This window comes from Alosa pseudoharengus, unplaced genomic scaffold, assembly GCF_046254945.1.
Source record: "Alosa pseudoharengus isolate Yale_2024_CS ecotype anadromous, Long Island Sound unplaced genomic scaffold, YU_APseudo_1.1 YU_APseudo_1.1_scf_10, whole genome shotgun sequence".
In the NCBI taxonomy this organism is placed as follows: domain Eukaryota; kingdom Metazoa; phylum Chordata; class Actinopteri; order Clupeiformes; family Clupeidae; genus Alosa; species Alosa pseudoharengus.
In genome coordinates, this window is record NW_027468565.1 from 32,493,301 (window position 1) to 32,515,800 (window position 22,500).

General features: G+C 48.3%; 1 protein-coding gene across 1 annotated transcript in view; it reads right to left on the bottom strand.

The window, feature by feature from the left end:
• Window positions 1–3,274: 3,274 nt before the first annotated feature.
• The window catches only part of b4galnt4a (beta-1,4-N-acetyl-galactosaminyl transferase 4a), a 100,880-nt gene continuing 81,654 nt past the window's right edge, over window positions 3,275–22,500 (bottom strand). Inside the window, exons 8-20 of the mRNA XM_076299116.1 lie at window positions 21,320–21,386; window positions 16,310–16,456; window positions 14,759–14,868; window positions 13,244–13,344; window positions 12,944–13,017; window positions 12,468–12,612; window positions 11,058–12,380; window positions 10,289–10,743; window positions 8,508–8,661; window positions 6,248–6,320; window positions 5,864–6,017; window positions 4,766–4,892; window positions 3,275–3,494 (exon numbers count right to left, since the gene is read on the bottom strand). Coding sequence (XP_076155231.1) covers window positions 3,380–3,494; window positions 4,766–4,892; window positions 5,864–6,017; window positions 6,248–6,320; window positions 8,508–8,661; window positions 10,289–10,743; window positions 11,058–12,380; window positions 12,468–12,612; window positions 12,944–13,017; window positions 13,244–13,344; window positions 14,759–14,868; window positions 16,310–16,456; window positions 21,320–21,386 — 3,045 coding nt within the window. The 3' untranslated portion in view covers window positions 3,275–3,379. The remainder of the gene's footprint in view (window positions 3,495–4,765; window positions 4,893–5,863; window positions 6,018–6,247; window positions 6,321–8,507; window positions 8,662–10,288; window positions 10,744–11,057; window positions 12,381–12,467; window positions 12,613–12,943; window positions 13,018–13,243; window positions 13,345–14,758; window positions 14,869–16,309; window positions 16,457–21,319; window positions 21,387–22,500) is intronic.

Sequence of the window (22,500 nt, forward strand, 5' to 3'; positions counted from 1 at the left end):
TGCTGCTGTGTGTGGAGTTCAATTAGAACCCCGGAACTAAGGGAGGGCCAATCACAAGCTAAGGGTCAGGAGCCAATCAGCTCCTGACGAAAGTCCACGAAAGGCACTGTGGCATGCAACTGAAGATCACTGATAGTAGAATGAATGCGTAAAACCCACTAATTGCAAATGTTATGAGATAAGGCGCCTTGTTAGTCATCCCCTCGAATGGAAGTTAGAATAATATTTACTCATGCAATACCCTTTCCATTTGAATGAAAACAAGATTTAGTGCTGTGTATGTTTATCTATATGGTCATGTAGGCTACACTTATTTTAAGACATAGTGTGGTTAAAATATTTAAGACAAATCAATAGATATTCATATAAATAATAATAACGATACATAAATAAATAAATAAATAAATAAATAAATAAATAATAAACAAACCAACCACATAAACTGCTGTACTGCGCATCAACTGTCAGGTAATAGAAGAAAGTAGGACAGCAGTTTCAAAAGCATGTTCCAACTTGTGCCTATCTTAGTGTTCCTGCAGTGATGTTTTGGGTGGAGTAGCGCTCGTTTCGATCCAAGATTACATAATGTGACTTGTTGAACATCATTACACTCTAACGCATGGAATGAGAGCTTGAGGTTTCTCGGCAGGGGTTATCCAAACTTTAAAAGCCTACAATCAAGTCAGAGAATCCCAGCAGATCACACTTGTCTCATAGCTTTACATAACCTACACTTCAACCCATGACTTCACATAGCCTACGATTAGCCTGTCGTGGGGACTCTTTTAATTGGGTAAAAGAGCAGGGGATATGGTGTTGAAAATAAAATATTTTGTTTTTTCGGTCATGAATAATAATTTAAAACGAATGCGTTGAAAACACACATTTCTGTGTCCAGATAGCGACAGCACATTCGTTTTAAGAGTGTTACTAAAGTTATGCAATGTTTTTATGTCGGCTTCCCTTATGTTCTTGTGTCGCTGATTTTTAATATCTTACACCAACGCGGCTTTAATAATCTTTGTGAATCGCAACAATAAGCCACATTCTTGACAGTTTCAGCAGAGCACGTAGCAGGCTTGGCCTACTCGGGAGAAAAAAATCAGTGAAACCAGTGTCGTATCCTTGAGCGACTGTATGACAGGGACCGACACTTGTATGGCATGCATGTACATGTTCTTCTCAGTTCATATTCTCTACTACCACACTGCTGCTGTTACAACCCCGTGGATGTCGGCACTGATCCTAAAGGGTCAAACGGCATTATACTTTTGTGCCCTCTGTTGGTTGAGTCTCAAAGTGCGTTTTATTTCTACCATGGACGTTACAAATGCCTCCTACAGTACATAGATTTTATTTATGAAGCTATGCCAGACTACCAAAACAATTTCATATTCAGCATAAAACTTTATTTTTAAAAAGAAACAAAGGCATGGAAAAAATACAATACATTCTTAAAATTTTCTACACAACAATTTCACAGAAATTACCTTGGAATGTAGATCTTTGTTTTGAACTCATATACTTTTTTTTTTTTAATAGTCAGTTCCAAAGTATGATAAATGATATATAGGCCTCTGGGGTGAGAGAGAGAGAGGCAAAGAGAGATTTGAACAATCGTCATCTCCACAACTGCCAGTGTATCCACCATTATAAGCCACTTCTGTCCTATTGTAGTACCTTACAACAAACAGGATTAAGAAAGGTGTTCAGTGACCAAGCCTGTCATTTTCCAACGCAGAAAAGACACAAGACACAGCTGCCTACTGTGTTGTTTCACGGTTGCGGTTTCCAATGAGCAATGTCTATCTTTGTCATCTCTGTGACGCGTTTTCTTCAACTCTCTTTGTCCATGAAGGAGTCATGACCTTCTCGCTCATCTTCACCCGAACCCAGTGCACAGTCCCCAGCCTGTTGGTGGTGGTGCTCTCAAGCGCGCCCCATCCAATAAAAGGCACACGTAAGTGAAATTACACATCCCCCACCCTCCCCCAAACACAAACACACACACACACGCGCACGCACGCACGCACGCACGCACACGCACACACACACACACACACACACACACACACACACACACACACACACCTTTCACACACACACACACACACACACACACACACACACACACACACACACACCTTTCACACATCAGACAGAAGATAACAAAATAAAACAACAAAAGCAGAATCATATTACATTTGCCATTTAAAAAAGCATTTTTTTGTCTCCTCTTCTTCTTCAGCAGGTAGAGAGCAGTCATTCTTCGGATGCAGCTCAAAAAGTCCAGTTTCTTTCCAGTTACCTGTGGAAGGGCTTCGGTGTCTGCTTAAAATCTCTATGAAAAAGCCATGTGGCATCATACAGTGTTTACAGGGTCAAGCAGAAGCCTATGCCCCACACCCCATATCCCAAACAAAAGTGCATTTACACGGGTATATATTAAAAAAGAAATCTCCACTGCAATGTCTCCCATATTACAGTCTGCAGAAGTAAAGTCTTACATATGAGTCAAGTAGTTTATGAACCTTTAGCACCTCCATGTGAGGAAGAATGGAGTGCTAAATGAAATGCACCAAGTACACCTTAAATTCCAGTTATGGAAAATATAACCCCCAAAGGATGTACATAGTCGCTGCGTCAAAATACCAACAAACTGCTTCTCTACTGACATAACGTTTCTCTACCTCTAGACCACATAGTTAATGTCACAACACAGCACTGGCGGCATGGCCTATACACTCCAAAAGTTCAAACAATCAAGTCGAGTCTCAAGTGCCCAGTCCTTAAGATCGATCCTTCACCATCGTCACACGTCTTGGTTGAGATACAGGAGTATGTCGTTTCCCATTAGTTGTCCTAAAAGCTCAGAAAAAAATCTAAATCAAAACGAGAAGAGCGTCCTGCCCAGGAAACGACGGTGCCACAAGAAAGTGGAAAGTGAAACAGACACGGGCCTGTCGTTGCTCCTCCGCTGATGTTTGCTGGCGAGTACGAGATTAAAATCAACACCTAGGCATCACACACAGAAACTCTCCTGTTTTCTTTTCCCCCTGTGTCTGTATACGCACACACACACACGCACATGCACACACAGAGAAGACATACACACAAACACAGACACACATACACACGCACACACACAGAGAGCAGACACACACACACAGACAGACGCACACACATAGAGAGCAGACATACACACACACACACAGACCGATACACACACACACACACACACACACACACACACACACACACACACACACACGGCTGGAGTAAACAGTCCACAGAGAGTCTGGCAGATGCCTTGAAGGGTGCCTGTGTTAAAGAGTGCCAGCCTGTGGGCACACAAACGGTCCTGTCCCCTGGGCTGGCTCTACCCCTTGGGGCTCTTCTTGGGCTGGGAGTTCCACATGCCCCGCTTGGAGTGGTAGTAGTGGAAGAAGTTCCGCAGGCGCAGACGCTCCACCTCCAGGCCATTCTGCAGCACTCTGGGGGATAAAGGGGGATAGCACAGGGTCAGCGTGTGTGTGTCGGTGTGTGTGTGTGTGTGTGTGTGTGTGTGTGTGTGTGTGTGTGCGCGCCATGTTCTCTGCCAGCTCTCCTCTTTACTGCACTCTCACCAGCCTAAATCATGTTTCCTCATTAAGACTAAAACAGTCAACGCAACAAAAAATGACACCTAGATTCCACAGGAACTTAGGTTCAGTATATACCATTGTTATTGTTTATGATCCCATTTTGGTCTTTTGAAAATGAAGCTTAAGAGTCTATTGCAAGTCTATGATTGCTGAAAGCTATGATATCTCTTCAACAGGAAAGTATCTCAGGTTGTTGCCTCATTCATGTCCATGCAATCCATGCAAACTTAAGTGCTCTTGTATGCGTGTGGCAGTAGCCTTTAACTGGTTTAATTGGTCATGTGGTTGCCAGTTCCTTCCTTGTATGAACTAAGTGGCTATTATGTACAGTAACTGCAAGGTAACTATAGCGGAAGCAGGCTGGCAAGGGCTTGTGTTGTAGTCACTCCTGACCTCCCAAGGGTCACACTAGCTTTGAAGTGGTTTGTCCGACCATTTAAGTCCATTTATAGGAGGCAGTAGTGCTAATACAGGTTATGCCAGACTTAACGCCTAATGCATTATACATCACTGGCCTTAGTAGAGAGGTCAGAGTGGTTAATGTGTAGCACAGGGGTTATTCCATTCACAGGAAGTAGTAGTGTGTTAACTTCGGTGCACAAGCACAAGGGTGTAACCAAAGATTGTAGCTTTAGCAAGCGTTTCTGGTGTAATTTAAAGCATTGCATAGCATTGCTCCTACAGGAGATGTTGAGCTGGGGTGTGTTTCCCAAAACCATAGTTGCTAACCTGTTAGCAACTTAGTTAATTGGCAATGGGAAATTGCATTGCAACCAACAAAGTTGCTAACTTAGTTAATTCAGTTCAGTTCAGATATCTTTATTAGTCCCCGAGGGGCAATTCGGTTTACACTAGCCAACCCATCCATTAAGGGGTTAAAAGTTAAAGAGTGCATTAGCATACACTGTATAAATGTATGCAATGTTAAGAAAAATAAGTAGACAAAAAAATAAGTAAGTACTGCAGCAGTCATATATCACCTATCTACAGCCACACACAGCCGCACACACGCACACACACACACACACACACACACACACACACACCCACATAGCCACTATGGTTTTGGGAAACGCGCCCCTGGTCAGTGCACTGCGGTGGTGAAGGGGGGTTGTTGTTACCTGTCCAGTAACTCCCAGTCTTCTCCCCCCCAGCGGTCCTTAAACTCCTCCGTGTTCATCCCGCCGATCTTGTCAAAGTCAGACTTGTAGATCCCAAACAGGCCAAAGCCGTTGACCTCCCAGTAGCCTGGGCAGGGCAGAGTGGGGTGGGGTGGGTGAGAAAGAGACAGCAGTTTAACCATGAGGTTACGAAGGTTGCCATAGATCTTTCAAGTGGTTTGAAAGGAGTGTGTGTATGTGTGTGTGTATGTGGGGGGTGGGGGTGGGGGATAGCAGAAGTTGGATGGATCTGATAAGTGTGTTTGAAGGTGGTGATAGTGGCGGTGGGGTCTCGGCTTCAGAGCAGTCGCAACCCTCTTCTTCTGTCCCTCCCTCCCTCCCTCCCTCCCTCCCTCTCTCTCTTCCTCCCTTCCTCCCTCCCTCTCTTCCTCCCTTCCTCCTCTCCTGGAGGGAGAGACAGGAGTAGTGGCGCCGCAGGGGCAGTGGAGTGTGCCAGAGAGAAGAAGATAGAGAGAGAGAGGGAGGGAGAGGGAGAGAGAGAGAGAGGGACAGTGAGAGAGAGTGAGAGTAAAAGAAAGAGAGAGAGAGGGAGAGAGACAGTGTGTGTGAGAGAGAGAGATAGATAGATAGAGAGAGAGAAAGAGAGAGAGAGAGAGAGCGCACACTCCAGAAGTTCAGATAATGGTGTCCCTGGGGCTGCAGTGCAGTCGGTGACAGGATATGGGAGTGCTGCTGGGGCACGTGTGCAAATGGGAGCAGACTCTTGGGCTCAGCGCAGGCCAGCGCCCCCAGTCTCAGAGGAGCAGGACACACGCTCAACTTCCTCTGACCTGCAGTGGGCTCATTCACATTCACACTCAGCCATTATGGGGTTGTGCTTGAAACAGAAAAAGAGGGGAGAGGTTTGTGTGTGTGTTTGTGTGTGTGTGTGTGTGTGTGTGATCAAAGTGTTTGTGTCTGAGCAGAGATATATGTGTGTGTATATACTGTATGTAATTATATGAGTATGCTCAGCTCTCTCATCTTTGGTGTATTTATAATTACATAAGCTGAATAGGCTTATGTGTGTGTGTGTGTGTGTGTGTGTGTGTGTGGTACCGTTGGGCTCTTGTGGGGAGCTGCCACAGTCCAGTCTCATGACGATGGGGGCGAAGGCTAGTCTGCCCTCCACACAGTGCTTGCGGATGCTCTCCAGGATGTTCAGAGGGAAGTGGATGTGCAGGTCACACAGGAACACAATGCTGTGGTTATCCTGAGAATCACACACACACACACACACACACACATGTTATGGTCTCAACACACACGCATGCATGCATGCACACACACACACACGTGCACACCGACACACCGACACACACACACACACACACACACACAGTCACACACACAGACACAGACACAGACACACACACACACACACTCCACTGAAGCCTTATCTGAGTAAGACCCCCCAGTGAACAGTTTGATGTTGTCTCTGACCTCTATGGTGTCCACTCCAATCTGCAATCCGGCTGAGCGCTCAAAGTTCCCCGGCCTCCGCAGATACTCATACCTCAGAGAAACACAGCAACAGCATATGAATTACAATGATGCTCCTCTGTTCAGATGTTGTGAATGTGTTACAAAGACGCTCTGCTGTTCAGATGTTGTGAATGTGTTACAATGACGCTCCTCTGTTCAGATGTTGTGAATGTGCTAAGGGCCTATTACATTACATGCGTCATGCACTATGAAATGCATTATAGTCAATGGCTTGCGCTATGATATGCATTATAGTCAATGGCTTGCGCTATGAAATGCATTATAGTCAATGGCTTGCGCTATGAAATGCATTATAGTCAATGGCTTGCGCTATGAAATGCATTATAGTCAATGGCATGCGCACGCAACAACTGGTCTGCCGCAGTGCTCAGCAAAGCACAAGCCATTTTGCCGCTTTGCCGCTCTTGCACGTGCCGCGGTCAAAGTTCAATCAGGTTCAACTTTGACCGCTGCTCGCTGTGAGTCGTTGGTATTTTGTGCTGAGCCCAGCGGCAAGCACAACAAAAATCTTTGGGACGTTACCTCAACCAAGAGCAACCTAGCGGCGAGCGCAGCGCATACCGTGTACAATGTGATAGCCCCTTTAGGCTACAATGATGCTTAGCTGTTCAGATGTTGTAAATGTGTTACAATGAAGCTCTGCTGTTCAGATGTTGTAAATGTGTTACAATGAAGCTCTGCTGTTCAGATGTTGTGAATGTGTTACAATGGTGGTCATCTGTTCAGATGTTGTGTATACTGGACAGTGATGTTACAATCCTAATATCTATCCTTTTACTTTCGAGAGGCTCCTATATACATAATCATAATGTTGTTTGGGAGGGCCATGTACAAAGTTAACAGGTATTTAGCAGACCCTTTTATCCAAAGTGACTAAGACTTGTTTTAGTTATTTCTGAATCAAATCCAAGCTGACCACATACAAAGCAGTGCCACTAACTGCTTTTCTTCCACCACTAAGGTATTGAGTATGATATGTGGTGAGGCTGACCTAGTCTATTATCGTAAAAGTACCAATTTCTGCCCCTTTCTTTCTAAAAATTTGAAAACAAAGATGTTTTTTGCAGTAATACTTCAAAAATAATATTTGATTGATGAACTTTGCCATTTTCAGTAGCCATATGTGTATAGATTTGAACAAAATTTGGTTTGGTTCTTACCAGGAGCTTTTACTGGCTAAAATATATTTTGTTTACCATGCTCAGAGTTTGGTGCTGGGCTGGTGGGTGCCCTATTTCTCGGCACATCAACGGTTAGACCGAGAATTCTCGTCGCAAAATCAAAATTCCACTGGAGCTCCAAGCGGTTTTGTACATGCAGCCTTACAACACTGTTTACAGCTCTTCGAGTCACGGTAAAATGTCTTTTTTGGCACAGAGATAATTTACTGTAGATACCCCTATGGGATGGGTGCTTGTGTTTCTTTAGGAATCTGCAGTCTTGGTTTGTACAGAAATGAATATTAAGTGACACATAAAAGGGCAAAAAATAGGGCACAGGCGGAAATAGGTCACTTTCCGATACTAATGTTTTGTAAGTCACCTTGCATTAAAAAAAGGAATCTGCTGAATACCATAACGGTGACAGTGACCGTGACAGTAATAGCAGCAGTAACAGTGAGTGTGGTGAACACGGAGGTGGTGCTAGCTCAGGAGGTAAGGCAACTGGAAGGTTGCTTATTCAGGCCCGGCTCCTTCTGACCCTGTCCAAGTGTGTTTGAGCAAGGCATAGAATCCAGAAACAATTAGCAGGTTGGCGCCTTTTATGGCAGCCACCGCCATGGGTGCATGAGTATAAGTGTGTGTGTGTGTGTGATGGGTGACATTATAAAGCACTTTGAGTGCTTGGAGGAGTAGAGAAGTGCTATAGACTGTAAATGCAGTCCATATACCATTTACTGGCCAGCGCTTTTATCCTCTTGATATGGTAATGGTTGGTGAAAGGAACCTGAAGTGTGTTGAGTGTGGGTTGGGTGTGTGGAGTGGGGTTGAGAGTGTGTGTGTGTGTGTGTGTGTGTTTGTGTGTGTGTGTGTGTACTGTATGCGTGTGTGTGTGTCTGTGTGTGTGTATGCGTGTGTGTGTGTGTGTGCGTGTGTGTGTGTGTGTGTGTGTGTGTGTGTGTATGCGTGTGTGTGTGTGTGTGTGTGTGTGTGTGTGTGTGTGTGTGTGTGGTGGTGGGGCTGAGCTGATGTGGTACCTGGGCACAGTGCTTTCCCTCAGGGCCTGCTCCACGTCCATGTCATCGCTCTGGAAGTCCACGATGATGATGTTGAAGTTGTTGTCTTTGGTCTCGCGGTGCAGCTGCTCCATGTCTGAGATGAACTGCTGCACCCAACGAGCCTGGTTCTTCACTGTGGGAACAACATGGGGCATTTAGGAAAATACGTTCGCCATCAGCCAGCAGAGAGAAATTAGATGTGACTAAGGTCAGCAGTGTGTTTTGGGGTCAAATAAATTAACTGTGACAATTATTTGACAATCATAAACTGCCAGTGTTTTGGTACAATTACCATCAATATAATCAACGAGTCTCAAAGTGTGTGTGTGTCACAGCAAGATACAATTAGTGACATATCCAGCCACATATAATTGCTAGCAAGCACGAACGCCAGCAGAATTAAATTCAGGGCAACAAGGCCCAGTAATGTGCTTAGGTCAGTGAAAATTAATTTCTTCTGACAATTATTTCCGTATAACTATCTGGCCGCCTCAGCATTGTTGACCATCAATATTTCCACTTGGCATTGCCAAGAATTCCATCAGCGTCTCAGCTTTCCTCATTGCATTTACAGAGAGATACGTTTCAAGGTTGACTGAGCGGTTGTGAAGGATCTACCCTGTGCCGCTGTCATCTGCCATCACCGGTGAGAAAAAGCTTTCGGCTCACACAGACGCAGCCAAGACACCTCACACAGGCCGCTTCAGAGCCCAGATAAACATTACAGAACATAATCTCACAAGAGCACATTTGGCAGGACCGCTGCTTGGGCAGCACTATCCTCTATCCTGCAACACGATTAATCTCCATAACACATAATACGTTTTAACTGGCTGATGCAGCTCCGTGCCCTTACATGCTCCTTGCAGTTATGAGTTTTATGGAGCAGAGCAGGAGGATCTCCATCTTGCTTCTGCATCCGTCTGCTCCATCCACTCTCCATTTTTCCCTGCCATGCATACCTGACTGAACTCATCATCAGTGACAACCTCGATTAGATGGAAACACCAGATTTAGCTAATGCAGCGAATGTCAATCACACTGAGTTGAATCAGATGTGCTTTGATCTGGAGTAGACAGAATAGAAGCATCTAAGTGCTTGCACTGCTAAACAACACAACATGGCGGGAAAGGTGCTTGCTCTTAAATCATTCTGCAATCAAATGGAGAACTCAAATTGAATTGTGAAGCCGGTGAAAACTCACGCCTCTACAAGGCGAGCAGCTAAGTGCTTGCACTGGAGATGCCTTGAGACAAAGTCAATTTTTGACGATGGTGCATAAATGGATGAAATTCAATTTGGATCGATGACACCTCGAGTAAACCACGTGGAGTTGCAAGCTGCACGAGAAACTTTACACGTTTCTGTAGACCAGTGGTTCTCAATCTTTTTTCTGTCATTCCCCACTGGAGAACATTTTCAAGTCCCACCTGTCCCCCATGGCCCCAACAAAAGCACCACATTAAAACATTATTTTCCCACTCGGGTTCCACGCTGCATTTTCCTCCCGGTACTTTTGATCCGATCTGTTCATTTACACGCATATGTACTGCAGGCCTGTTAATAACTGCTTTGTTTGTGTGCGGTTGCTTTGTTTTGAGTGCATGATGATCTATATAGTCAGTAAAAAAAGGCATTAATAAAAATGGGCAGACCAATAAGGCTAATTTCCTCCTGTTCGTCACACCCCAGCTATCAAGTGTCTATTCCCCAGTCGTGTGGGGTCCACCCCACACTTTGACCGCAGCTGTAGACCCACCTGGCACCACAAAGTGCACCATGACGTCTCTCCTCCACTGGAGCATCACTGGCTGGCACAGCAGGGGTTTGGCGTAGGAGGTGCCAGCCTGCGGAGTAGCTCGGTTGGCGTGAGTGGGTAAGGGCCGTTGTGACGGAAGAGGCGCCGCCGCCACAGCCGCGTTGGCGTTGGGGACGGCGTTGGCATTGGCGTTGGGGACGGCGTTGGCGTTGGCGGGGCCGGGCGTGCTGACGGGGGCGGCCGTGGGCGCCTGCTGCGGCGGCGGGGTGACCAGCTCGGCGGTCTCCAGGCTGCTGTCCTCCAGCCGGCCGCGGTGCAGCAGCATGTAGACGTACTCGGACAGCCGCACCACGCTGCGCCCGCGCTCCATCAGCTCCAGCTCCACCAGGTAGCGGTTACCACGCGCAGAGTCACGCCTCTTCTCCACGTTGATGATGCGCAGGAGGGTGTAGATGCTGAGGTGGGTAAAGTGTGTGTGTGTGTGTGTGTGTGTGTGTGTGTGTGTGGGGGGGGGGGGGGGGGGGTAGAGAGTGCTTATCCTTAATTCACTGTGCTCTCATTTAAAACCTTTATTTAAAATATTTTTTTTTTACACTTGCGACTTGGACTTAGGACACACAACAGACAAAAACAAATCAAAAGATACATACAGTACTGTGCCATATCCTGTCACATGCACAATAACAGACACCCGCTCATTCATGGCCACAAATATGGAAAGAAACATGTACAATCACTCACATACACACACACACACACACACACTCACCCTCCATTGCGCTCGTTGAGTTTCTCCATGTACTGCGCCAGCACGTCCACCACCTCACTCTCGGCCAGCTGCAGGTTGCCCGACACGTTGCAGCGCAGGTCGTTCCAGTCGGAGCGCAGCAGCTCAAAGTCCATGGTGTTGACGGAGAACGTCCGCTGCCAGTTGATGGACTCCTCCGCCCACCCGGGCCTGGGCTCGGCCTCCTCGTAGCTGTACTCGGACAGGCCACCCTCCTCCTCGGGCACTGTCCCCTGCCCTTGCTCCTGCCCTGGCTCTAGCTCCTGCCCCCGCTCCTGCTCCTGCCCCGGCTCTTGCCCCTGCTCGAGCTCCTGCCCCGGCTCTTGCCCCTGCTCGAGCTCCTGCCCCGGCTCTTGCCCCTGCTCCAGCTCCTGTTGCCGCTGCAGGTGCTGCTGCTGGGACTCGGTGATCTCCGAGGTGCGCATGTACGAGGTGACGCGGGTCTCCATGGGACCGGTGTTCTCGGAAGAGTTCGGCGACGGGCCTGTCGGGTGTGGGAGGTGGTGGTGGTGGTGGTGGTGGTGGTGTACGGCGGCGGCTGTGGTGGTGGTGGTGGGCGCGCGGGACGCTTTGGGCAGCGAGGGGTCTGGCGTGGCGGCTCTCCTCGTGTCTGCGTGGCTCAACACCGCCGCCCTGCTGGAGGGTTTGTGCGGTGCGGCGTCCGGCCTGGTGAGGTTGCTGCTGACACGGATGGCTCGGGGCGGAGGCTTGGGGAGCAGGGGCCCACCCCTGGCCTTGGCGCCCAGGTTGACCAGCCGGGTGGTTTTCCCGGTCTGGTAGAGGAAGACTCCCGGGAAGACCTCCCTGGGCTGTCGGGACAGCGGCGCTTTCCTGTCCTTGGCGGGCCGCGGCCTGGTGATGTAGATCTTGTTCGGGTCCCTCTTGTGCTCCTTGACGCGGGTGTGCGTGTGTGTGTGTGTGTGCGAGTGTCTGTCGGCGGGGCCTCGCGCCACGTGGGCCGAGTTGGTGAGGATCTGCTTGGCGCGGCTGGTCAGCGCGTTTAGGGAGGCCTTCTGCGGGAACAGAAGGGCCGACTTGCTGAGCTTGGGCGCGGACGGTTCGCGGGCCCGTGTGGGGCCCTTCCGGCTCAGCTCCTCGGGGCCCGTGCGGATCCAGGACAGGTGCCGGCCACCGCCTCCACCTCCTCCGCCCGGCACAACCCCCTGCTCCTCCTCCTCCTCTTCCCCAGCCTCGGGCTCCTCCGGCGGGGGCTTGGCGACAGCATGCCTCCCCTTATCCCGGTGGCGCCTCCACTCACGCTCCAGATCCCCATCCCTCTGCCTCTCGTGCGGGAGGAGGCGCCTTCTGGGCCTCCTTTGCACCACATCGTTATTCTCCTCCTCCTGCTCCTCCTCCTCCTGTTCCTCCACCTCCACCTCCTCCTTCTCCTGCCCTTTCTCCTCTCTCCTCTCAGCAGGGGTGGCTCCAACGGCCCTGCGTGGGGGTCGGGTGGAGGCCTGTCCGGCTCGGCTGGCAGGGGTGCCCACCATCTCCACCTCGTCCTCTGGGTCCGCCCCTTCTTCCTCCTCAAGGAAGTCTGCGGCCGGAAAAAACAAACAAACAAACAAGCCAACGGATAAACGAGTAAACACATTACACAACCACCCACCTCAGCACTCCTCCTGGGTGAGTGATCACTCAGCAGGCTGGCCTATCTCTCATCGTGTTCCCAAACAATTACATCTCAATTAATTAGCCTCCCAAGTGTTGCTGCTGAGGCAATTAAGCTTTCAGAGAAAAAAAGTCACATTTTGGATGCCTGCTAAAACAACTAATATGGAGGCTTGAAGAAAAGTCTTTAGCTTTTAAAAGGGTCCTTCTGTCCTCTAAACACACACACACACACACACACACACACACACACACACCATCTGGGTTGGGGAAGAAAAGGGGCTGATCGTCATCCTCCTCATCCATCTTCATGTACTTGTAAAAGCCGAACCTGTCAGGAGGAAGGGCGACAATAATAAGACATGACTCCCACCACTTGTTCATCTCTACATCTCTGTAGACTAGCACAGTCACTTCTGAGTGCACACGTTAATGTCCCTGGATAAGAATAAAAACTAAATACTATAAAAAAAAGACCACATCTTCTACATGTGGTGCTTTTTTACGTTCTAGCAGTGATGACTAATTGTGGGTCGTCGTGACAGAGGTGACCTTACTTTTCCAGATAAATGGGCGACTCCCTGTAGAAGCACTTGTTTTCTCTCTCCATGTGGGTGAGGCGGGTGAAGTCGTTAGGGTAGACGAAGGACAGGTACACCTGGCACAGAGACACAGGAAGGGGGGACAGACGGTCATTAAAACAGCAGGGGGGGGCGCAGTGTGACTCCACACACATGGATCAACACAAACAACACACTGCCAGCCAAAATACGTGGTCAGCCATGTTTCTTGAACTGACAGCCACGTTTCTTGAACTGACACTCAATTGTTTTTAAAACAGCACTCACTGATGCACTTATTCTTACTGTACTCTACCGTTTTTAAATTGTCCTAAAATTGTTGAGAGAATTGCTTTAAAACTTAACTGTTACCATGTTGTTAGTCGCTTTGGTTAAAAATGCGTCAGCCAAATGTAATGTAATGTAATGTAATGTAATGTAATGTAATGTAATGTAATGTAATGTTTCCCCCTTAACCAGGGAAAGAGAGTAGGAACACACACCCAGACAGAGGTGGTGCCCAGGATGACCTCAACGAGGAGAGAGTAGCAGCTACTCCCCCCTCAACCAGTTAGAGAGAGAAACACATAACATTTCACAATGCATTGTGGGAGACAGAACCACATGACATTCTGAAATGCATGTTGGTAGGACAGAAGCCTACGGTGCATTCACACGCAGTTCTCTATTTCTACCAATGACTGCACTGCCCAGCTTTACCCAGAGGGGGGCAGTGTTGTGCAGCAGCGGCAGCAGCAGCAGCAGCAGCAGCAGAGTCCTGGTTAGGGTCAAGGATCAGTGCTAATGGCAGCAGCAGGAGGAGGAGGAGGAGGAGGAGGAGGAGGAGGCAAAAGGGTTAGCATCTCTCACTCCCAACTCCCCGACTGCTCTCATACATCTGCTGCTCAGAGGAGCACTGAGCCAAACGCGCTCTCGACCCACAGACCAAGCGAGAGCCTAGCCGAGCCGAGCCGAGCCGAGCCGAGCCGAGCCTAACCGAGCAGAGCAGAGCAGAGCAGAGCTGTGTCCTACATGCAAATTACAAGCAAATACACTCAGCCAAACAGGCCAGGGTGACGTGCTGCAGGAGCGCAAACATGGAGAGTGGCCGCTCCAATTACGGACAGCGTGAATGAGTGTGTGAGTGCAGGGGATAATGGATGACAACCGCATTCGGGACGCAGCAGAAGAATAATGCACACTCGAGGTGATGATGTGGCCCATAATTGTGCAGTGCATATGTGAATATGTGACAATGTATGTAAACACATACCACTTCAAACAGCATGTGCATATATGCACATGTGTGTACCTATGCATGCTTGTATGTACAGTGTGTATGTTATCGCATGCGTGTGTGTGTGTGTGTGTGTGTGTGTAAAAGAGAGAGAAGGGGGGAGTAAAAACAGACAGATAGAGATAGATAGATAGATAGATAGATAGATAGATAGATAGATAGATAGATAGATATCTGTATTGCCACACAACAATGTTGGAGAGAACTGGACTTACAAACTGGAGGCCCTGGTAGCGAGCGATGGGGAAATCCTTCACCACATAGGTGGGAGAGTAGAGGCAGGCAGGTAACACATTCTCCAAACGAGACGGCTCTATCATCGGTACTGTGGAGGGAAGAAAAGAGCAAGAGAGTGAATGAAGGAGAGAACAACAAAAAGAGAGAGAGAGAAGTGTGAGGGAGGAGAGAGGGACAAAAGCAGAGCCAGAGAGATGGAGAGATAAAAACAAGAGAAAGAGAAAGAGAGAGAATGAGGGTGAAAGATAGAGAGAGAGGGAGAGAGAGAGAGAGATAGAGAGAGAGAGAGAGAGACAGAGAGTTATGTTCTGAGAGTTATGTTCTGTTTTGGCAATGCAAAAATATTTGTCATGCTAATAAAGCTCACTTGAATTGAATTGAATTGAATTGAGAGAGAGAGAGAAAGAGATAGAGAGAGAAAGAGATAGAGAGAGAAAGAGATAGAGAGAGAAAGTGAAAGAGACACTGAGAGAGATGGGAAAAGACAGAGGGACCAAAAGGGACCAAAATAATGAATGACAACACCTGATGTACTGTAGGCCAGGGTCTTATCTGATGATGACACACTGTATCAGACATGGACCTCACAGATGATACTGTGAAAAGTAAGTCACACACACACACACACACACACACACACACACACACACACACACACACACACACACACACACACACACACACATAACAGGCACACAAACACACACACACACACACACACACACAAGCACACACATTCACACACACACACACACACACACACACACACAAGCACACACATTCACACACACACACACACATACACACACACACATACACGCACACACACACACACACACGCACATATACAAACACACATGCGCGTGCATACACACAAACACACACATAACAGGCACACAACACACGCACACACACACACATACACGCACACACACACACAACAGGTACACAAAACAGGCACACAAACACACACACGCACACATACACGCGCACACATATTGTACACGTGCGCACACACACACACACACACACATACATACATACATACATACATACATACATACATACATACATACATAGATATACGCGCGTGCATAGGCACAAACCCACACACTCTCACACACATATACATGTATGGAAGAGGCCAGTCCATACTCAAGGGTGGGTGGGTGGGTGGGTTGACTTACTTGAAGACCCCTCATTAACACATTAGAGCCGACACTCAGAACAAAGGCAGGCTTAAATCCTCCCGTTCACATCCCGCGGATGCTGAGGGGGGCACGAGCTGATGTAAGAGTACTGCAACGTCATGCAAGCAACCTCCAGTGAAACAACAGCTCGCCGGAGAGGACAAACAGGGCAAAGAGGAGAAGGTGGGGGGGGTGGGGGTGGACGTATAGATGGATGGAGGGATGAGAGGGTGGGGAAGTAATACTGCAAAAGGGGATAGAGGACAGGACATGGGAAAAGAAGGGATGATGAGAAGAGAGATGGGTGGAGGGAGAGAGGGCTAAGAAAGGGATACGCACTGCTGAAGAAGGTGTCGCGCGGGTCAGCTTTCAGCATGTCGGCGCCATGTTGGCCGCTGGGCAGGGCAGAGTCGTGAGCGAGGCGCGCGTGGCTGGCCAGAGTCTGCGGTACGTGATCCACACTATTCATCTTCAGACTGGACTCATCTTTCACACCGAGACACACACACACACACACACACACACACAGAGAGAGAGAGAGAGAGAGAGAGTGTTATTCAATCCGCACATTAATGGATAATCACACACACTTCCCACTGGTGCCTCTGTCCATCTGAGCGGCCGTGATCCAATCGAGCCACTTGAGGAGGAGAAGAGGAGGATTACAAACGGCCAGCAGAGAAAATGGACGAAAACCGAGTCGTCCCCTTCATTAGGACGCACTGATCGCACCCTTCCTCCATCTCCTCCTCCACTTCCACCTCCTCCAGGAGGCCAGTCAGTGCAGAGCTCGCCCCCAGAGAGAAAGGGGCAAAAACTGGGCTTAATTACTGCCATCGATTGGCGCTGGGAGAGTGAGCTTGTATGATTTATGGGGCGTGGGCCGCACGGCCTGATGGGAGACATGCTCTTTAATTAAGACGGAGACCGTATCACCTTCTTCCCGGAGGGGAGACGGGCCGCTGCGAGGAGACATTTGACTTCCCCCGCGCAAAAGAGAGAGAGAGAGAGAGAGAGTGAGGGAGAGAAGGAGAGAGAGAGAGAGAGAGAGAGAGAGAGGGAGAGAGAGGGAGAGAGAGTGTAGTTACTAAGGAGAGCTTAGACAGAGGAGATTAAGAAGCGAGAGAGGAGAGAGAAGGAAAGGTGAGAGAAAGAGAGAGAAACAGAGAGAGATAGAGAGATTGTGTGTGTGTGTGTGTGTGTGTGGGCGAGAAAGAGAGAGAGAGAGAGAGAGAGAGAGAGAGAGAGAGAGAGAGAGAGAGAGAGAGAGAGAGAGTTGGCGTGAAAGTGCCAAAGGGAGAAAGGTTAAGAATGGTGACAGGGAAAAGCGAGATGGGGAGAGAAGGTCAAAGGAGTATAGAGAGGTGGATGAATGGGTAGACTGACAGAGAGGAAAAGATAAAGAAGGAGAAAGAGAGAGAGATAGATATAGAGAGAGAGATGCTGACAAAAAAAGACACAGGAGGCAGAGGCAGTTAATGAGTGGAAGAGAGCAAGAGGCACCCAGAGACAGAGCCTGAACGAGGGAGTAAAGGAAGAGAAGAAGGAGAGAGAGGGGGAGGAGGGCAGATGGAGGTCTGGAGATTGGAGTGCGCATCCACACCTGTCTCTCCTACCTGGAGGAGAGGTGAGACAGATGAGAGGAAAAAAAAGATGAGAGAAAGAGGAGAGGAGGAGAGACAGAAGAGGAGGAGAGGAGGACAGAAGAGACCGAAGAGAGGAGGAGAGGAGGAGGAGAGGAGGAGAGGAGGACAGAAGAGACCGAAGAGAGGATGAGAGGAGGAGGAGAGGAGGAGGAGAGGAGGAGGGCGTGTGCAGAGGGGGTTAAGAGCAGCCGTCTCCATCAGGTCTAGTTCCCATTCAGCCGAGCTGAGCTCAGGGGTGCAGAGACAAGAACAGCTGGATCGATACGCGGCCAAAGCACAGGAGCCCAGCAAGCACGTCAGAGGGCAGGGAGGGCATCCAATTCACAGAGTACTGCAAGAACAGTGGTTTACACGTTAACATAAACACACACACACATACACAGATACACACACACACACACACACACATACACACACACACACATAAACACACAGATACAGGCAGTGACACACTGAAACAAATACTCACACACTCTCTCTCTCTCGCACACACACACACACACACACACACACACACACACACACACACACACAGATACACACACACACACACAGATACAGGCAGTGACACACTGAAACACTCACACTCACACACAGATAAAGGCAGTGGCACACTGAAACAAATACTCACACACTCTCTCACACACACACACACACACACACAATTATGTTATGTAAGGTTATCAACATAATGCCACAGCATGCCACAGGTGAGTGTGTGGTCGTGGCTGGCAGGTGGACCAGATGTGTTACCTGAGAGACATCCTCTCTCCCTCAGCCTGTGGGCTTGTGAGTCTGTCGCTCTTTGGATAAAGGTGTCTGCTAATTAAATACCTTCACTTTACCATACTTTACCTTTTACCTGAGCATAGCACAGGAGACCCTCCCCCCCCCCAGCAGAGCTCTCTAACCAACCCCTCGCACCAGAGCTTACACAACACAACATACGTCAGCCACCACCACCAACGCAGTTGCCAAGCGACCTGCATCCCACAGGCTCCTCCGCCCATCCATGCAGAGCCACCCCACCCACTGCCCCCCACCACCCTCGCCCTCATAAGCATACGCCAGGGGGGGCGCCGAGCAGCGAGCACTGGCGGAGTGACGCATGTGTGAGTTGTTTGACTGACTTGGCAAGAGTTTAACGCCATTAAAACAGCTTTTAGGAGAACAGCGGTGCACAAATACAGCCGCCTGCTCCCAATCAAAGACCAGAGGAAAACAGCGAGCGCTTTCCAGTCGAGCAATCCAATTTGCTCTTACAATGTAGACGATAATGGCCCTTGCAAACAAAAACATGTCAAGAGACCTTCTCAACAAGTGTTTTTCAATTTGATTGCACTGTGGTAGGCACAGAAGAGAACAGCTGTTTTGACTATGCTACTGGGTTCGCTAAGGCTCAACTGGGAAAAAAAAAGCAAAATCGCTAACAGCAACCAAGGTCAGGTTTCAGCTCCCTCTGAGCCAGTTACTGCAGAAACATTAACCAGACATCCACAAAGAGCCACTCTGTGCAGAGTGTCTGCTACATAGCCAAATGCAAAGTCATTTATTAGTAGTGTCTGATTTTCATGGAAATGAAATGAAATGAACATTAAACAGTAACTCATTAAATCATATAATTTCATATCCACATAATTGCATGTTTAAGATGTCTGTTTCTCTGTCTTTGCTCTGGGCCAGGAAAACAAGTTTGCAGGGCCGCTAGCTAGGCACATCCTCTGCCATGCATCTCTGTCCGATCCCCATGACGACTACACAGATGCACCGGTTGGCTGCCGCTTCCATCTCTATGGCAACCACAGGCTAAGGTCAGCGCCTAGCTCACTGACTACCACTCATTTGTTTATGTACTCTACATAAACCCACAGACACAAACAACAGACTGGAGGTTGTAAACAATTCAACCTCACTCAAGGCACTGAGGTTTTGAGGCACTTTTTCATGAAGCAAAATTCCCAAAAGATTGAGTGTCTGTGTTCAGCCTCGTGTGTGTTGCTGTTGTTCCCCCTGGAGTACATGAAAGGGACTCTGAAACGAGGAAGTAAAACTGCACTTGCTTCTGCTTTCTCATGTCTATTTACTTGAGACCGAACTGAGACACTTTCATGATATTTACACAATTATGAAATGTTTATCAAAGAGAGAGCTTGATGACAACAGAGAAACAACAGTGACGACTGAACACTGAAAAAGGGAAAAGAAATGACATTAATTTGCCTGGTCATACAATTTCCAGCCAAAACCACTGCTGTGATTAGTCGGTCCTGTTAAGAGAGTCATACAGATTTTCTTTGTCCGACTGGAGGGATGTAGGGAGAGCGAAAGAGAGAGGCTTTGACTTTTAAGTTTCCTTTATAACCAGAAAAAAGGAAACTGACAAAGAGTTAAAACAACACACACTAGAAACCCAAACAAGAAAGAGTAAAGAGAGATAGAGAGAGAGAGAGAGAGTATGACATGTTGTTGAGAAAGAGTGTATGTGAGAGAAAAAGATAGGAATGACAGACAGATCCTTGGCAGCAAAATATATATATCATTATACCATAACCTGAGGGACACTAGTGTAATGTAAATATAAATCTTTTTGACATGGACACATGCAGACATAAACAATGTTTTTATTTTTTAGTCTACATGTATGGTCTATGTGTATGTTTGAGTGTGTGTGTGTGTGTGTGTGTGTGGGGGGGGGTTGTATTGTATTGCTTTTTTCCCCCCTTTGTCCTCCATCCTACTTCTTTTACCCTCTATTACCTATATATTTTATATCCCGCTAAGTTTAGATCTATGTATGTCGATACACTGTTTTGTATGACTGCTTTTGTCATACAAATGTCTATACACTGTTTTGTATGACTGCTTTTGTCATGCCAATAAAGCACCTTTGAATTGAATTGAGAGAGAGAGAGAGTGAGAGAGAGAGAGAGAGAGAGAGAGAGAGAGAGAGAGAGAGAGAGAGAGAGAGCGGGCAGGAGGAGTGGGCATGCGTCTCCAATCGCACCGCCTCTCATCCCTAAGGGGACAGTGTCTGGTGTCGGTGCCAGCTCATTACAGTTTGATACAGTGGGACCAGACAGCATGTGGCCCTCTAATGTTGTTTTAACCGCTATGGAGGCACATAGAACACTCATTCCCTCATTACTGAGGGGAAATCTGTTTTGTGTGTGTGTGTGTGTGTGTGTGTGTGTGTGTGTGTGTGTGTGTGTGTGGGAGGTGTATTGGGGCAATACTGGTTTCCTCTCTCCAATACAACCCCCCAAACAGCTTGGCCAATGACATTAGGGATTCGGTTGCTATCCATTGCATTGCTCCCTAATCAAGGAACAGACTGTAGGGCAATGCACTGGGTCCCAAATGGGTGTGCTGTTTTGCATTCATCCAGTGCTGGGAGCATATGGTGGCTCGCCATGACGACTTGGGTGTGGTGTAACCAAAGGCCTGAACATGCCAAGAATAGCAGTCACTGATTATGACAACTCTGATTAGAATGTAGCGCTTTAGCGTCAGTTTAAAAAGCTTTTTTCTTCTTTGCTTCTTTTCTTTTCTGAAGCCCATTCCATTTCAGCTCTTTGCTGTCTGAATGATGTGCATGTGTGTGTGTGTGTGTGTGTGTGTGTGTGTGTGTGTGTGTGTGTGTGTGCTTGCACGTGACAGCATGTATGTGAACCTCTCTGTATGCTCTCTGTGGTGGTCAGCTTACCTGTGTATAGAGAGATGTAGGCCGAGTCGATGACCTCGTACTTCAATCCTGGCAGAAAGGGCCGCCACTGAGCAGGAAAAGAACAAGATGCAGAGAAAAGCACAGCAGATTAAAACCAGAGCCAGGGAGGAGACAGCAGACAGCAGCAACACAACACAACACACACACACAGGAACAAGGCTGGAGCGCAACTTTTCTGTCCGCACCCAGAAGGAGCATCTACCTCCACCCGACCCCACCCCACCCCACCACACCGCCACCCTCCCCAATCACCCTGACTCAGAGGGGGATGTTGGGCTGTGCTGCACTGGTGGATCAGTGGCTACCGGCTTCAATTCAGTGAGCCGAGGGGTGGGGCAGCGGTGTGTGTGTGGGCGGGGGCAGGGGGGGGGGTGTCGAGGGTGGCGGCGGGTGTGTGAATAGGGAGAGGCCAGGGCTAGGCGGGATGTCCAGCTCCTTCTGCCTGCCTGCCTCTGCACAAGGTGACCCCCATGCATCAGGAGTCTTCAGCACCCCACAGGGTGTGCAAGGGCCTGGTGGGGAGACTTTAGAGGATGGTACTTAGTGAAGAAGGACGTACACACACACACACACACACACACACACACACACACACACACACACACTTATGCGGAAAGACAACTCAGAAGACTAACACACATAGGATTCTGATGAGTGCTCTCAATGTAGAGATACACATAAACACACAGAAACTCTACATGTAACACCTCCTCACACGCACACACACACAAACCCACACACACACACACCTCCACACACACCTCCACACACGAAACCACAAACACATACACACCTCGTTCACACATACGTACGGAGTGTGGGAGGACACAGACAACAATTCCTTTAAAGAGATGCTGCAATTACTGTGTCACTTCTCGTTAGGCAGGCAGTAATGAGGGGAGGCAGGTCATTTTCCACTGTGAGTGCTGGGACCATAATAATACACCCCCACTGAGCACACACACACACACACACACTGAGGGTGTACAAAATACTGTATGCATATACACTCAAAGATCCATAAACAAATACACCCATCCACACTACAATACGGCAGCCCCCCCCCCCCCCCCCCCACACACACACACACTCACACACAGACGGTCATCCAGCAGAAAGGAGAGAGGTGTGTCCTTGTATAAGAAAACACACATATAGCG